Source organism: Colias eurytheme, chromosome 8, assembly GCF_061535395.1.
Source record: "Colias eurytheme isolate Ceu_HAF_F1 chromosome 8, ilColEury1 Martin Lab GWU primary, whole genome shotgun sequence".
Taxonomy (NCBI): domain Eukaryota; kingdom Metazoa; phylum Arthropoda; class Insecta; order Lepidoptera; family Pieridae; genus Colias; species Colias eurytheme.
This window is the reverse complement of record NC_142987.1, coordinates 1627542-1645233: the sequence shown is the minus strand read 5'-3', so window position 1 is coordinate 1645233 and position 17692 is coordinate 1627542. Positions and strand designations below refer to the sequence as shown.

General features: G+C 33.6%; 1 protein-coding gene across 5 annotated transcripts in view; it reads right to left on the bottom strand.

Annotated features, from left to right (window-relative positions):
- The window catches only part of mwh (multiple wing hairs), a 127554-nt gene that overhangs the window by 1649 nt on the left and 108213 nt on the right, over window positions 1-17692 (bottom strand). For 3 of the 5 annotated variants that reach the window (XM_090104290.1, XM_090104292.1, XM_090104294.1), the window contains 9 exons: window positions 12324-12387; window positions 6686-6843; window positions 6010-6114; window positions 3543-3692; window positions 3054-3186; window positions 1868-2109; window positions 1616-1640; window positions 769-933; window positions 256-421 (listed from right to left, as the gene is read on the bottom strand). In XM_090104290.1, coding sequence (XP_089960416.1) covers window positions 256-421; window positions 769-933; window positions 1616-1640; window positions 1868-2109; window positions 3054-3186; window positions 3543-3692; window positions 6010-6114; window positions 6686-6843; window positions 12324-12387 — 1208 coding nt within the window. Of the gene's footprint in view, window positions 1-255; window positions 422-768; window positions 934-1615; window positions 1641-1842; window positions 2110-3053; window positions 3187-3542; window positions 3693-6009; window positions 6115-6685; window positions 6844-12323; window positions 12388-17692 lie in introns of all 5 variants that reach the window. The other 2 variants (XM_090104291.1, XM_090104293.1) reach the window with 1 other exon arrangement.

The window sequence follows — 17692 nt, the reverse complement described above, 5'->3', positions numbered from 1 at the left end:
ACATATCTATGATGAGTTTTAAATTAACCTACTCAAATTGTATTTGCTTAAAGTGAAGTGCTTTAACTTATTACTTAATAAATACTCAAAAATTTTATTACCGTTGATTAAATTTGACTATAACAGATTTTTTTAAAGCGTTCTGTAAATGTATGTAGCCGGGGTGATAAGAAAACCATTTTTGGAAGAATTTGTACTGTCCAACGTTATAGAGTAATTCTTAATGTATCAAAAGAACTTATTAAAGACAATCACCTCTTTTCCTATGCGCGGAGTTTTTTTTCTTAATCACAAATGTTTTCTTCCTACTGGAACTGCCGTGCTCAGAGCGTAGTGTGCTCACTTCCTCTTGCAATTCACAGCATTTCTCTTTTAAACACTTCTCTAGTGATAAAAGTATTCCTTTTTCTTCTTGTAATATCTATAACAAATAAATAACGTGGTTAATTTTTAGTCTAATGTCTAAAAACTTTTGTAGATGATCTGTTTTTGTTTAAAATCAGTAATTTTGAGATAAGGAAGAAGATGGTCGTGTCTATAACTTGGGTTTTATTTGTGAAAATTTTTCCCACACTTATATTCTGTCTTCTAAAGAGGTGTATATCCAATTGATGTATGTGCTAGCGTCATACAGTTTTTGGATAAATTAGCCTATAAACAATTTCTAAACATATGTGCCAAATTTGGAACGACAAATTGTTGAAGCCAGTTTAATAGTGTACATCATAATCTAATTGCCTTATTTGTATAGCTTATCTAATTGTTTACCTTAACTCTCTTCTCCAATAACTCCAATTTATGCCTCAGTTCATCTTTATCCTTTTGAGCTTCTGTCGCTTTTTCACTGAGCGTGTCCACATCGATGAGTTGTTTCTCGAAATTCTCTATTTCTTTGAGAACTTGCTCGTTGGGGTTTGGTAGTTTGATGACAGACTGTAATACAGGAAGAGTTATAAATATGAGTACTTGCTTCCATCAAGTTAAGAGATCAAGTAATGCCTGTAGGTATACCGGAGGATGATTCTTATGTTCCTATATAATGTTATGAGGATATAAATTGTATGCTAACATTTTCAGTTAAATATGAATAAAAAGTGAAGTAAATTGTGCCCTTTAAGTTGTACTCCTTCCAGAGGCCTAATTCTACGCGTCACTCATATTTCTCAATCTCTACTGCTTGTTGGAGCTTCACTTGTATGCGCAAATGCAATCTAACCGCGCCATCTACCAAAACTCACCTATTTACTGCTCGAGCACGTTGAGCTTGTTTCAGTTCGCCCTATGTCTCTATCACCCGATGAAATTAAGACTATTATTCTACTACTCTGTTCCTCTACCGCTCTACTACTATACCGTTTTGTTATTTTACTGTTCTGCTGCTCTATTATTTGTTGTATGCTCACTGTTGCTCTACTGCTCTAAAAATCTACCACTCTTACACCTGCACTATGCTATCACTATGTTTCTCTATCGTTACTACTCTACTGTATTGTTTCTCTATCACCCTTGCTCTACAACTCTACCACTACCACTCTACCACTCTTACACCTGCACTATTCTATCACTCTGTTTCTCCATCGCTTTACTACTCTACTGTGTATGCCACTCTACACACCTGTCGTAGAGCACGCGCATCGAACCTAGCCTGCTCGAGCTCCGCCTGTATGTAGAGCCTCCGCTGCGGCCCCGGAGCAGTACCAAGCAGAGCTCCAAGAAACGATAGAGCAGCCACTATAGAGCTCTACCACTCTACATACACACCTGCACTATGCTATCACACTGTTGTTTGTTTTACTACAGTATTGATGCTCTACAACTCTACCACTCTACTACTCTACACACCTGTCGTAACGCCCGCGCATCGAACCCAGCCTGCTCTAACTCCGCCTGTATGTAGAGCCTGCGCTGCGGCCCCGGAGCAGTACCAAGCAGAGCCCCAAGGAACGATAGAGCAGCCACTTGTAGATCAGGTCGGGCTCCACTGCTCTGCACCATGCCGGCGAGGAAACGAAAGCGAACAGGCTCTCCATAACGCAATCGTAATGTTGATAGAGCTTCGGATACTGCGCTGTGACCGCTTGCTGGTGGTAGACACGCAGCTGTTAACAGCTGTAAAAAAAAATTGGTTGTTTGTAAAGTAGATTTACGATCGAGATGTTTACGTGATAACGTCTTATTAGTAGCGCTCGAGATGAGACGGGAGATCGGTCCGTCTCTCTCTCGTTATACCTGCGATCGCGCTCGTGAGGTTTTGGTGTGACACAAGTTTCTGAACATGTCACCCGACTAAAACGATTTTAAAAACGTTAACACGTCAAAAAGCGACACTGATATTGAAACTAACAACGACGTTACGATATTAACACTTGACATACTGCTGTGATATTGATATTGATTGTGAATTTGGTATTATAATACTGACACTGCGACACTGTACCAAATATAAAAATTAAAAATCAGTGTCAATTTATTAAGTATTTAAGATGACGAAAAGCTTATCTCTAAGAGCTAGCGCGCACGAGCAACTTTGTCTCCGCAACTATTTTGTCTCCGCAACTATTTTGTCTCTCCCACCTATGGGCTAGTATGAAAGTGCGCGCACGTAGCGACGCAACTTCCCATACAAATTGATGGAAGAGACAAAATAGTTGCGGAGACAAAGTTGCTCGTGCGCGCTAGCTCTTAAAATTGTCTAATGTTTAACTTCAGACAAAACAAGTAAATTATCTGCCACACTAATTAACTTTGAATTAACCAACAGCATAATAAAATTATAGCATATGAATTTTATGAAGACTAGGTTTCCGCCCGCGGCTTCGCCCGTGCAGTCATGAAAAAACCCAAAGTTCCCGTTCCCGTGAGGTTTCCGGGATTGCGTCATTTCCCGGGGTAAAAAGTAGCCTATGTTCTTTCTCGGGTATCAAAATATCTCCATACCAAATTTCATGAAAATTGGTTCAGTAGTTCAGGCGTGATTGAGTAACAGACAGACAGACAGAGTTTATAATATTAGTATGGATTACCAACACAAAATCATATGTCAAAATAATCACCTGCAGCGCTAATATCCTGGACTTATTAACAGACGACATGATGCATACAGCCAGCGCATACACTCCATTAGAGCTAGACACGAGCCGCCGCACACAGTCCGGGTATCTTGTACTGCAGCTCCATAGACATTGTCTGGAATAGTTTTAGTTATTGATTAAAATATATTTAAAAAAAAATAAACTACTTCTTTCAATACACTAACATTATTTCTCAAAAGTACAATCATAGGCACAATGAGTTCTGAAAATAATGTCTGAAGCTAATTGAAAATAATTACGGGTTGAATTAGTTAAGAAATTACGATCCGGAAGTAGTTTAAAAGAATTACAGTTTGGAACTATGTATTTAGACAGAATCTCATATTAGATAAACAAATCTATCCCCTGGAAGTTAATAAAAAAATTATTACGTACTAAAACTATATAACATCGAGAAATACAAACAAAATTGATTCACACAAGCTGAAAATCACACATAAACAAACTCACAAACAAGCTAATTCATCAAGCAATGGTCGTCGTCTTAACGCAGGTGGTCCCCGCGCGGCGTCCCCCGCCTGACTGAGCTGCACATTGCGTAACAACTCTAGTAATAGTGTGACGCCATCTAGCGGCTCGCCTGCGAACTCTTGGACGAAGCTAGTGGAAAATATTATAAATTATAATAAAATATTGTCAATAATTTATTTATCTTACTCAGATTGACATTGTTTGGTGTTTAAAACCATTAGATTAACACAAAATTAGGAAGTAAGAAAGGTGTTTAAGCTTTCGCTATACGTGCATTTAACAAGTTAAAACGATCAACCCCGATTTGTGCCTTTACATTTTGGTATGGCAATGATATCTTTAAGATATTATACGCCTTGGTCCTTTGGGTCGGAAATTAAAATATATTACAAAATAGTAGACTATGGGTGTGGACCATCATGCTATCAACCACATGGTCCCCGTCAGTTCCCTTAAAAATAATATCCTGACATACTCTTTGCCCTAGAAATAACAACAAATTTCATAAGTGTACAAGAATGGAGTTTTAAAACGATTTCTGATAAAATTATTAATTTGGACCAAACCATCACATCTCCACATTGTTCTAATTGTAGACATTATCAGCACGCGGTAAAACCGCTCTTAAAACTTCGTATTTGAAATCAATTGATTTTAATTGTATCTAATTATAGTGTTATTCTGAGTCTATAAATAAAATAACATTCCTCACCAGTTGAGTCTAAAATTAAATCTTAATTTAATTTCAGGTTCATCATTATTACAGTATAAACAATTTACGAGCATTTCAACAGACAGAAAGTTTATTCATTTATACATTTTTAATGCTCGTAAAATTTGGTTGTAATGACTGGGTGGAATTTTAAAGCTCTATTTTATGAATTTCTTCGAATTGGTTGTAAGGTTTTTATGCCACAATTATAATGCTATATCATTGTTATATTATTTTAAAATTTATTTATGTACCTACTTAAAAAAAAACCTCAATTTATGGACGCCCCCATACATCCAAACTATTTCAGATTTGAATTCTTATAATAGACATCACCTAGACACATTACAATGTCTAGCGAACTAGAAACTGTTCAGAAAACAAAAGATTTCTTTAAATGCCTAGTTGGAACAACATTTAATTGTAAGTTTGAACAACAAATCCCAGCGCCGGAATAATGGTTAAGACGATCGACATTTACCGACCATAAAAAGCCAGACAAAATGACATATAATTTGTGAAGAATAACTTTTTATCCCCGCAAAAGTTATTATACAAATATTATGAACCATTCGGATTTCTTTCATATAATTGTACAGCGACTGAGCAATTTTCTCTACTTATCTTGTGGTCATATTTTTTTATTTACGATGCAATAGTTATTCTGGTCACGTTTGTTTTTAGTAGCATTTTATATTGTTTTAATGTCCGTTATTATAGTTTAAGAATGTGGAATGATACCGACTGCAGAGAAGAGATGCTACATTTTTTACTATATATATGTATACGTATTTTGAGATTTATTTATTTATGTTTTAACTCCGTCATATTTAAATTGGGTAAAAAAATGTAACAAAAAAGCCTATTTTTCTATTGATTTACAGTTACCTATATATTTTTTTATATACGTTGGTTATGCCCTTAGTAACTGTTAAATACTAGAGAAGACGCATGTCTCCTTGTGAGGTAGGAGACAGACAAATTAAGAATTACATTAAATTTCTTATAGGATAGATCTCTCCGTGCTTTGCCAGACTGTTTTTTACTATTTACCATCGAGCATCGAACCCAAGACCACTGGATTGTAACGTACACGCTATAGTACCATTATTTAATAATTGTAAGTGAAGAACAACTATTTAATTAAAAATAATGGCTTCAAACAAGCGCTGTTAAAATTTATGTATTTACTTACCAGTCATATAATTACGTAATACATTACAATTCAGTTAAGTTTATGCAGATTTTACGGGAAAAGACATAGCCTTAGAAAAATACAACAAACAGACAAAACATGTTTTTATGTAAATGTTTCGTAACCATAAAACGGAACACCGTTACATTTTACGATCAACAACATTGCTTACTGTTGGATTTGTAAACTGAAGTTATATGCTGTAGTTACATAATAACGGGCGGGTACCCTTATAAAAAAGTCAATACATAGTATAAATAGTCAATACATAGTAAACTGAGTCGCTTCCCGCTGTTTGTCCCTATGTGCGCTTAGATTTTTAAAACTACGCAACGGATTTTGATGCAAGTTTTTTTAATAGATAATAAATAATGATTTAAGAGGAAGGTTTATATGCATTATATATTCATAATTTCTGCGAAAGGGTCGCTAGTAGGTACAAACATACATATACATAAACTAAAATACAAATTTGTAAGGCGCGATAATGCGAGCGAAGCGTATGCGAAGCGAAGCAAAGGCGACCTACAAAAACATACCTTGGAAAAGAAAGTCGAAGATCAGCTCGTAACTTGGTGAGGAGTTCGCTGGGAGATCCGAATTGACGGAGACTCATCTCCTCTCCCACTCCTAGACATGGATTCCTGGGAAAGGAATAAAAATAAATATTACATAATTATAAATTTATTTAATACTAGGTTTCCGCCCGCGGCTTCAACCGCGCAGTCAAAGAAAAGCCCGCATATTTCCCGTTCCGTGGGATTTCCGGGATTGCGTCATTTTCCCGATTTAAAAAGTAGCCTATGTCCTTTCTCGGGTATCAAAATATCTCCATACTTCATATAATTTCATGAAAATTGGTTCAGTAGTTTAGGCGTGATTGAGTAACAGACAGACAGACAGAGTTACTTTCGCATTTATAATATTAAGTATGGATGAAAATCGCTGTAATTATTGAATTTGTAGAATACGGTAAAATTTCACGACTAGATAGGCTATAAAACTTTTTGACGTACACATTTTTTCATACATTATTTTGTCTCTTGAGATATAAGCTAAACATAATATTCATACATACTTACATAATATTCAGAATTTGTGAAAAACGATAACGATTTGGCTATAATATGTGACTCAGAGACTACATATTTAACTCGGCCAAAGAATTTTTTTTTACAAATTTTTCATATTAACTCTAGGATTGTTTTTTTTTACCTGAAATCCTTACTCCCCTGGCTGGGCAGGGTCCTCGCCTTGTTGGGGTCCTGCCCCGGGTCCACTTCGTATAAATTGCCCCCACTCAACTTTTTGCCCCATTTCTTGAGGGAAGTCGCGTAATCCTCTGGATTGTAAATCGGTGGTCGTTGCTTGTCCTGGAATATTTTAAGATAAATTTATCGTTCTGAAGTATTTTATTTTTGTAATGATTTTTTTAAGAATTTTCAAATATTTTATTTTAGGGACAGAACGAAATTCTATTTGGAAATAATTTGTAAGTAATTTGAACTTTCCGTTATTCATTAAAAATATTGACGTACTTATTATTCTTTTTTTAAAGATTTTATCGACCCTATTAATTAATTGTATGTTATAATAATTCTCAATTCTCTTGTTACCTATCACACCTAATCAGTATTTGGAAATATTAAACAAAATCTGATAACACTTCTTTCTTTCTTCTATTTTAATCATTGTTTTGATAAATAATTATTGAGACTTTTATAGTAGCTGACTACTTCTTAAATTGACTTATGACGCGACTCAAATATACATCTTTCAAAAATATAATATCGTTTTATTATTGAAGATGAACCAACTATCTTTTGCAAACAACAAACCCTTAGAAATTTACTTAAAAACGAAACACATTACGTGAACCATTAACCTGATGTACCAATAACGAACTTTCCCTTGACAATGCAGTTCCATCTGCGGTGGAGTTTCACCTATATTGTCAATTTCTATTGTTACAGCTCTCACATAAACACCGAGATACAATCTCGCTTAGGTTGTTAACGAACTATTTAAGTACTTGGTTTGGAAGGTTTGATGTTAGGGTTTATGCATCTAGCCTTATTTGTTTATCGATAAATTAGTATACAGGCTGACCTAGTTTGGGGGGCAAATGGGAAATGTTTGTTGAACCTGTAAAATACTCAATAAATGACTTTTGTACAGGGGTTTTTAATAATCACGGGTATCCTCTGAGGTGGCTATCTCGTCTTACTTCTTAGTAACATCTTTGATTTTTGATAGATGAAACGAAGTTAACCTTTCAGCGGTCGCACCCTTGCGCCGAACACAAGCAGTCGCGCGCGGTCTGTGATTCCGCAAATTTAAGTGTCTCGTTTGAGAAAACAAATGAATATTTCGACTTATTGTATAGCACATGATTAAAAAGAGGTCTTAAACATGTGAAATAAAATAAAAACAACTTAATTACTCATTACTTCTTTTATTTGTACTTAATAGAACAAAAGTCTATAAAAACTCAAAATTTTTGACTCTGGGTGGAAATCACCGTTATAAATCAACATTAAACAAAACAAAATGGAATTTTCTTTTTTACAATTAACAACTTATAAACTTGACTATAATTATCTTAGAAATAAATCACATTCATCATCAATTGGCACTGTGTAATAGGAACTCTAAAATGACATCTATTTTTGAGATCATTTTACGTAAAGTTCTAGAATAATCTAAATTATAATAAAATGAAATAAAGAAAACATACCTAAAAACGACTAATTTTTGTTTAGAATAACTATAATAAACTATTCGTCATTAGTGTCCATAATATCTACTGGAAATGAACATTCTCGGCATATAACAATCACATGTTCTAGACACATGTGTTTTCCACCTTTGAAACAACTATACTTTGTTTTTCGGTTCTTTTCCTATCGCAATAGTAACAACGACCTGCGACACGTAAAACTTGGTTTGAAGACGATCCTCCTTGGTCATTTTCAGAAATATTTATATCGGCTTCGGTTTAATTGCACTGGATTGTTCTGGAACACAATCGGTCGCGCGCGGAATCTGAGACCGCAAACACAAATAAGAAAGCACGTGTACATGCGACGAATGTCACAGGGCTACTGAGAGGTGCTACCTCATCCCCTCGAAGGTATCACGGAAGCGCAAGCGTCTATTGTTTACAGTTTCAGTATATTGACTAAAACAAGTTCGTTGCGGACTCAGAGACCGCGCGCGACCGCTGGAGGGTTAAGATGGCCACCACAGGTAGCAAAATTCTCTTTTTGCTTATTGGAAAAACTATACTTTGATGGAATGTTGATTATAATAAAGATTGGTCTTAAATATGTACCAAGTTATCGAGGTAGTCGTAAGCTATGAATTAAAATTAAAGGCAGTACAGGAGATGAGGAAATAGCCACAGAGTAAATGAATCTTGAGTTTCCTGAAGGCAGCTGTACAGCATTGTACATTTATCTGCATTGTGGTTAAGGTAATTTTGTTTTAATCGATAATAATATCCAGAAAATGATCTAGGTAATAATAGGTAAGTATATTTATGTAGATACAGTGTCCTACAAGATGATGCGGAAGTAATAGGTAATACTAGGATTCTTAAATGTTGTAAACCTGTAAGGGATGTAGATGATCATTATAAGGCAGACATGCATAAGGCTAGATAACGTCAAAACTTTCTGAACGTTAGAAGTCGGGAAGTCGGGAAGCCCACGATACTAGATTAGAATTGGTGGAGTAGACGATAACGAGATAATAAGGTCCTATAATGTTTCCACTTTGAGCGCTTTCAGCCTTTTCTACTCGACTACACGATGATCGCGTTCAAACGTAAAAATACTAGCTTTCGTCCAGCGCAATTTTGTATTAGGACTCTTAATGTTGTGTATGGACACCGGTTATTAGGTCGCACAAAACGTGTAATCCAGCGAGTGCAGAACGCATGTGCACGGTTCTGCTGGAATGTCCCACCGAGGGATCACATCACGCCCTATCTTAATAATGCGCGATGTCTAAACATGGAGCACCGCAGGCAATTGCACTTTGCATCCCTTCTCTTTGGTGTTGTCAAAACAGAATCGCCTCACTATCTGTTCGAAAAACTTATCTGGAGGAGTGAACAAAACACCAAATACAACACCAGGGATGCACACAAACTCCTCGTACCCAAACACCATTCCGCTTGTTTTAAGGGTAGCTTTAAATATAACGCCACTAAATGCTGGAACAACTTGCCACCACCGTTACGGAATCTACGAACACTATATACTTTCAAATCTAAATTTAAAAGTATATTATTAGCTCACCAAATCCAGTTTTAGTGGTATTTATATATATTAAATTTACGTGAAAATTGTCCTGAAATATTTATTATTTGTGTATTTATTATGTATTTATATTCGTCGTTAGTCGCGTTGTATCGTCGTACCTATCTATAAGTTATTATATTTCATTTATTTTATTTTTTTTTGTGTATTTATGTATATATGTAAACCTAAGTTACTCCTTTCGTCCCAACTCGAAGCCTTCATAATTATAAAGGGGGGCACTGAAAAACAGCGCTGGCAATGTTCCAGAACGTTGCAGCATATGCTGAGCTGTCTCCTTTTTGTCAGGATCGTATGACACACCTTAATAATAATACTGATTGTCAATTTTATTTTCTCTACGTGCTTTTTTTATGTTATTAATTTTAGTTTTATTGTTGCTATTTTCTTGTCGTGGTGCTTTCTTATTTATCTCTTACGGTTCTTTATGTTTTATATGTGTGTGTGTTGTGCTGTCCTTGATAAATAAATGTTTCTTTCTTTCTTTCTTTCTTTCTTTCTTTCTTTCTTAATTCGGAGCTTTAGATTTATAATATACTAGCGGTCCGCCTCGGCTTCGCCCGTGGTACGGTCTACATGTTTACGTTTTTTTTTCATAAGAACCTACTCACCTACTCACCTTGGGTTACATTATTGCATTTTTGGTAAGGATCTCTAATTTTTTTGAAAATGAAATATAGCCTATAATATGTTGCTCAGTGAAGATGCAGCTTTCTAATGGTGAAAGAATTTTTGAAATCGGTCGGTTATGTCGGTTTGTTTTAAATTTTTAGTTTAAGCGTGAAAACCATACATACATACATACATAATTACAAACCTTTCCTCTTTATAATATTAGTATAGATATAGATGAAAGAGATATATGGTAGGTAGGTACTTAAGTACTTTATCCATAATCCATACCACATCTTTACTAGATTTATAAAATCTAGTTATTATGGCTATTTTTGTTTCGCTCTATTTAATACATAAGTTACGTAAAAGCTGTAAAAAGTTCACGTGTCTCTAAAATAATTCTTTTTTAACCGACTTCAAAAAAAGGAGTACGTTCTCAATTCGGTCGGTATATTTTTTTACTACACAAAATTGACCAAAAAACGAATCATCCAAATCGGTTCAATCAGCCGGAAGTACTTTGGTAACAAACCCAAAAAAATACAGTCGAATCGAGAACTTCTCCTCTTTTTTCTGTCGGTTGATAACTAAGTAATATATAGATACCAAAAATTATCTATTATCAAAAATTATATATTTATAAATTATTATATTATTAAGAATTCATAATTATCATATGCGGAAAGAGACTGGTTGAGTCATGGTTTTTAATAATTCACAAAAAAGATCGAGACCAAACCGACCCTGAAACTGTAGCGCTAAATTTAATTTGAAACCCATTATTTTTAATAGCTGTATATTGTTTTCGTGCGAATGAAAACGAGAACAAGATGAAAGTTTGGTAATTGTAAGAGTCTGTTCACACGAGCGTGCAGCGTATGAAAATGCCCTATAATTAATATCATATTAACTGTTATATCATTTGGATAGTGGTTTCGTAACAGATTTGGTATGAAAACTGATCCTAATTTTTTAAAGATAATCTAATTTTAATAGAATTCATCAATAAAACTTTTCTTGTTGAGTTTCTTGTCGGATTTCTTTGAAGAAACTGCATTCCGAACTGGTGGTAAATCATTTCTATTTTATGGCGATTCAAAATTGTTTCTAAAAAAATTATCTAGTAAAAACACCTCCTCCTTTTTTGAAGTCGGTTAAAAATAACATGACGTTTGTTAATTAAGTACATAATTATAGGTTTGACTGTATCTTTATCTATATAATACTTCGTTAAATGAAGTAAAAGGATCTTATGCTATGAGTACTAACTCTAATTATATGTATGTAGGTATGTATATCATATTTCTTTGGCACGCTCTGTTTCGTAAACGGCTAACCTTATTTTTTTTATTATTAAATATGCTTGAAAGGTATCACTAGATTATAATAATTATATTATATTGTCTCAATTTTGAGATTGACACTGGGTATGACCAAATTACAAATTAAATTATATGTATATTTAGGTTCGTTTTGACACCAAATTATATGTATACCTTCATTATTTACAACTTTACTTACCTAGGCTTAGCAAACTTTTAGAGAGAGGTACCAAAATAACGTAGGTACCTACTCTATTTTAAATGAAGATTAGGTACAAGTGTACAACATTTTTCCTTTTTTCATAGTAACGGTTTTTTAATACAGTTAATAATACAATAGTTACACTAATCTTAATAGTTAATACAGTTAATTATATAATAAAACTAGCCGCTCCGCGCGGTTTCACCCCCGTGGCTCCTCTCCTGTTGGTCGTAGCGTGATGATATATAAGCCTATAGCCTTCCTCGATAAATGAGCTATCTAACACCGAAATAATTTTTCAAATCGGACCAGTAGTTCCCGAGATTAGCGCGTTCAAACAAACAAACAAACAAACAAACTCTTCAGCTTTATAATATTAGTATAGATACCTTGGATACAGGCTCTTCGCTCCAGCCCGCGCAGTTTGCCATACCGTCCAGTAACGTCAGCTCACTGTAACAAATATAAAGAAAATTAATTTCGAGTCACAGGAATCATTATTTCATCATACTTTGTCCATAGTTTTAGGATATTTTTTCCACATACAATTTTTATCTAATTCTTAGGTACAGTCGTGAAGGCCTAAATTGTTTAATTTTTGGCTTATTTTAGAAATGGAGTAGGTATGTAATATAATACTAAAAAAATACTCTATGAGAATCTTCAAATTCGCTTCATTCTACGGCCTTAAAATTGAAAAATATCGTTAAAATTGTAACATAAAACATCTATAAACTATTGGAATCTATAATTCAAAGCTCGTTTATGTCTTAATAATATAAAATACCATAAAACTATAGAATATAAACACTGATAAAACACAGGTAATATGTGTCGGCGATAATCAGCGCACCCGTGTCATAAAGGATCACAATGGACATACCGACACGCATGCGCATGTGCATTTTATTGTTTATAATAATACAGTAAGAACATTATTATTTTATTCGTGTGGGTAATAGGGAAATGTATGTGTAAGGGTATGTGAAAATAATATAAGGAGTGAAAGAAGGAATGTATACAGTATATAAAACTAGCGGTCCGCCCCGGCTTCGCCCGTGGTACATATTTCGCAATAAAAGGTAGCCTATGTTCTTTCTCAGGGTCTAAAGATTATCTGTGCCAAATTTCATCAATTTCGGTCCAGTAGTTTATGAGCCTATTCATTCCAATCAAACAAACAAAGTTTTCCTCTTTATAATATTAGTGTAGGTGTAGATGTAGGTAGGACAGATTGTTTACTTTTGAAAAGGAAAAAGTAGGTGAATATCACAACTTTCTGTGAAAAATATCATAATATACACCTAGATTTTTTCTGATCTTACAATCTACTTGATTATTTTAAAGTACCTAGGAATTAAATATTAATAATAGTATCTGATTACATGATATTTATCTAAATATCATGAGACACTATATTATTAGATTTTTTTTTATATTTTTCGATCATTTTATTTTTAACAAGCTGTGCGCAGCAGTGTTTCGCTCCTTTTGGTATTAGCGTAATTATATATAGCCTATAGCCTTCCTCGATAAATAGGCTATCTAACACCGATTTTTCAATTTTTTTAATTTTTCAAATCGGATCAGTAGTTCCTAAGATTAGCGCATTCAAACAAACAAACTCTTCAGCTTTATAATATGTATAGATTTGATGACAAAAATGCGTAGGCGAGTGCCCGATCCTATTTGACTAAACAACGCGAAAGAATATTTACAACTTGGCATGTATTATTTAACTTCTAACATAATATTATGCAAATTAAAATGTAGTCAGTAATATATTATAATATTTACAGTTATGTAACGTGACGTGACATACAGACATGCAAAATATTAATGGCCATATTGTCTTCAGAACACGACATAAGTTAACTCATGCCTTGCTTAATAATCAAAATTAGGTGTGTGATGTTCCGTTATTTAGAACTTGAAGAGGTGGATAGTTCAAGTCGAAATAAAATACAAATAGAGTTATTTTACAAAATTATCTTAACAAACAAAATTATTCAGGTGTTTCAAACAATATTATTTCCTTTATTTACCTACAAATTCTTACTCACGATTCACGAAGAAATCTAAAATAAAAATACAGGTATAGGTACCTACATTATATATATGTAAGTACATATTTACATTTTCAATGCGATAATCTCGTTTCAAAAAACTTTCTTTAGAAATTCTGAAATGTTCAAATTTCATTACTTACCGTATTCTTCATGATGATATTTATTTATTTTATGCATTTCACTTTTTAACATCCTTTTTGCATCGATTATACATAAGAAAGTCATCAAAATACAGATGAATCCACAAATCAATTTTAATTTTACTATCGCGTTTTTAAATATTCTATAAATATTTTTATTACTTACGTATTTTATTTCACTATACATTGCACTCAGCAGTTAGCACTGTATATAATTATTATGTACCAATTTTTTATTGAAAAAAAAAACATTTTTGATTGCCGCCAAAACACCACAGACTAAATATAACAGACTAAAATGTAGACGTCAAAACAAAACCATGCACCACGATTCGAACACGCGTACAGATAATAAATTTTGCACAGACTATCTATAATTTCAATATTTCACTCCAATACTCTCTGTCGTTTATAAGGCACGTTTCAGAGTCGTGATTCCATACTTTCTTTATAACATTATTATATTTTATTTTAAAAACACGTCGCGTCGTTTCCTTCGTAACGCGCTTGTCGCAATAATATAACCGTTATTTCGTTTTACGATTGGAATTACTTTTCGATTTAACAGCGATGTTCAATTATTTTGTTTTACAGCCATAAATTATAGTAGGTATGTTATATCGTTTTAGTAATATAAAAGCGTTATGTTGTGTTAATATTACATACAATATTATATTATGTATACGAAAAGCACAACATAACATTTGGAAAATACAAATAATTCTCGGGTGTTGGTAGGTAACCTAACTTCCTCGATTTTTACGAATTTTTGTATGTATAATCGTAGGTCTGACTATATGTATAGGCCGTAAACAATTTTTAATACTCTTTAATTTATATAGCAAATGAAAGATTACTGGGTCAGCTACTAATTAACATAATTCTTGTTTAGGTAAACAAAATCGTACCAGCATATAAAATATATGACAGTTATAGGATAGAAATTACTAAAAATACGACAAAAATATCGCAAACTTTCACAAACGTTAATCGTTACAGAAATTCTAAAAATCTATGAATACGATCCAATAACCGGAAAACATCCTACATCCATTTAGTTAACCTTCTTACTCGGATTTACTTCCTCGTGATTTATTGGCGTGAAATAGATTGCTTATGTAAAACGTTATTTAATTGGTAAAATTTATCGGTTTTTTTACTGTTAGTAGGCTATTTGATTTTCATACATGTTATGTGTTAATTGTTCACTTTAAAGAGATTTTTTGCGTAGTAATGTCATCGGAATTCAGTGCTTATCTTATAAGTTGTTTCATGCCTTTTTTGTACAAAAAAAGCCTGGATTATTAACTATACGTATGTAGTTAGTATAATTGATAATTTTCGGTATTGTATATAGATACAAATTTAAGTCGACTTGGACTGATATATAAATTAAACAATTTGTGCGACTAACAAGGAAAAAAGTAAACATGCGGCGAAAGAACATTGTAACCACAATTTTATGAATATTTATTATTCATACTATATTTAATTGTAAATTTATTGTGATCTATGCGAGTCTGGACATTTATAGGCGACATTAATTTAATATTCACAGACAGTATGATTTTGAGAATTATTAAGATATAAATTAGTTAAAAATAAGATATAATAAATTTGCACGTTGACAAGAACTTGGTGAAAACTTAAACATTTTGATACATTTAAACGTGTTTGTGTTCATGCAATCAATCAATTAGTCTGAAATTGATTATCATTTAATTTAACTTCATAACATCTCAATTTCTATATATCTATACTAATATTATAGCTGAAGAGCTTGTTTGTTTGAACGCGCTAATCTCAGGAATTTTTTAAATAGGGTCCGATTTAAAAATTCTTTCGGTGTTAGATGCCCATTTATCGAGGAAGGCTATTGGCTATATATCATCACGCTAAGATTATCAGGAGCGGAGCAATGCGTGTGAAACCGCGGGGAACAGCTAGTATTATATAAAATCTCGTGTCATAATGTACCTAAGGTTAGTTAAGGAGCATGGACTACTCCGAAAAAACTGGACCGATTATCATGAAATTTTATATGCATTTTTCATACCCCTAAATCCCAAGAGTAAGGCAGAACATAATATCATATATCTAAGAATAACATTAATTGAAGCATATCCATCAAATCTTCAATATCAAATAAGTATTGATAGAAAAGCTATTTCCAACAAATGGTAGCGATTTACAAATCCAGCACGGTGTTACAAAACAACCGAGATTTCACACCAATCATAGATCCGTTATAAAACAGCAATGACTACAACAATTTTACTCGACTTGAACGCACTGTTTAAACATAGTTTTACGTGCTGCTTTGCTCGAGTTCTATGGGAGATTAACAGAGGTTTAATGGTTTGAAATATGGTAGGTTGCAACGTCATGTAGTCCAAAAATAAGTTGGACTAAATCTTAATATATTATGTTCCTGTAAATACTTCTTAAAACGAGTGTATCGTCGTACAATAGTTAATATGGTGCCTTGTATACTAAAAGGAAATCACTTTTTTGTCTATCTATTTCTCTTTATATATCTCAGGAATACGTGAGGCTCATATTATGCACAATTAAAACCGCCATTAGCCAACTTAAAGTCAAAATGGTCGGTTGGTTTTAACTTTTAAATTAAACTTACTAAACAAATCTCACAAATTATAATTTTTATCATCTTTACGTACTCCATTATGTAAGCCCTTATCACAGAATACTTAATAGTAGCTAACGCTATTTATTCCACACTAGGTTTCCGCCCGCAGCTTCGCCCGCGCAGTTAAAGAAAAACCCGCATAGTTCCCGTTCCCGTGGGATTTCCGGGATTGCGTCATTTTCCCGGGATAAAAAGTAGCCTATATCCTTTCTCGGGTATCAAAATATCTCCATACCAAATTTCATGAAAATTGGTTCAGTAGTTTAGGCGTGATTGAGTAACAGACAGACAGACAGAGTTACTTTCGCATTTATAATATTAGTATGGATTTAGTAAGAAACACACACTTCAGCTAGGAATGGTGAGCCGTTAATTCCTCCATTTCCCAAGAATTCGCATGTCTGTCCGTCACAAGGATAAAAACCAGTGTAATATGGGTGTAACAGTACTGACGAGACAAATGGTCGAGCCGTTACGTGTTTTTGTGATGTTAACGTCTCTATTTATTTATCATCATCGTCAATCTTGGGATATGTGTAAAAAATTGTTCCTTATAGTGGTAAGATACACCATAAGGTACAGTTTATATACGTGTTTATTTATTTTATTTATTTATTAAAAAAGATTCAACAACTGTTGTTACATACTTATCTTTCGCTAACAGTTACAATAGAATTTATACATTACTAGCGGCCCGCCCCGGCTTCGCCCGTGGTACATATGAAAAATAGATGTTGGCCGATTCTCAGACTTACCCGATATGCACAGAAAATTTCATGAGAATCGGTCCACCCGTTTCGGAGGAGTATGCAGACTAACATTGTGACACGAGAATTTTATATATAAGACGAGAATTTTATATATTATAAGATTATGCGAAACAATTTTTCGAAATTAAA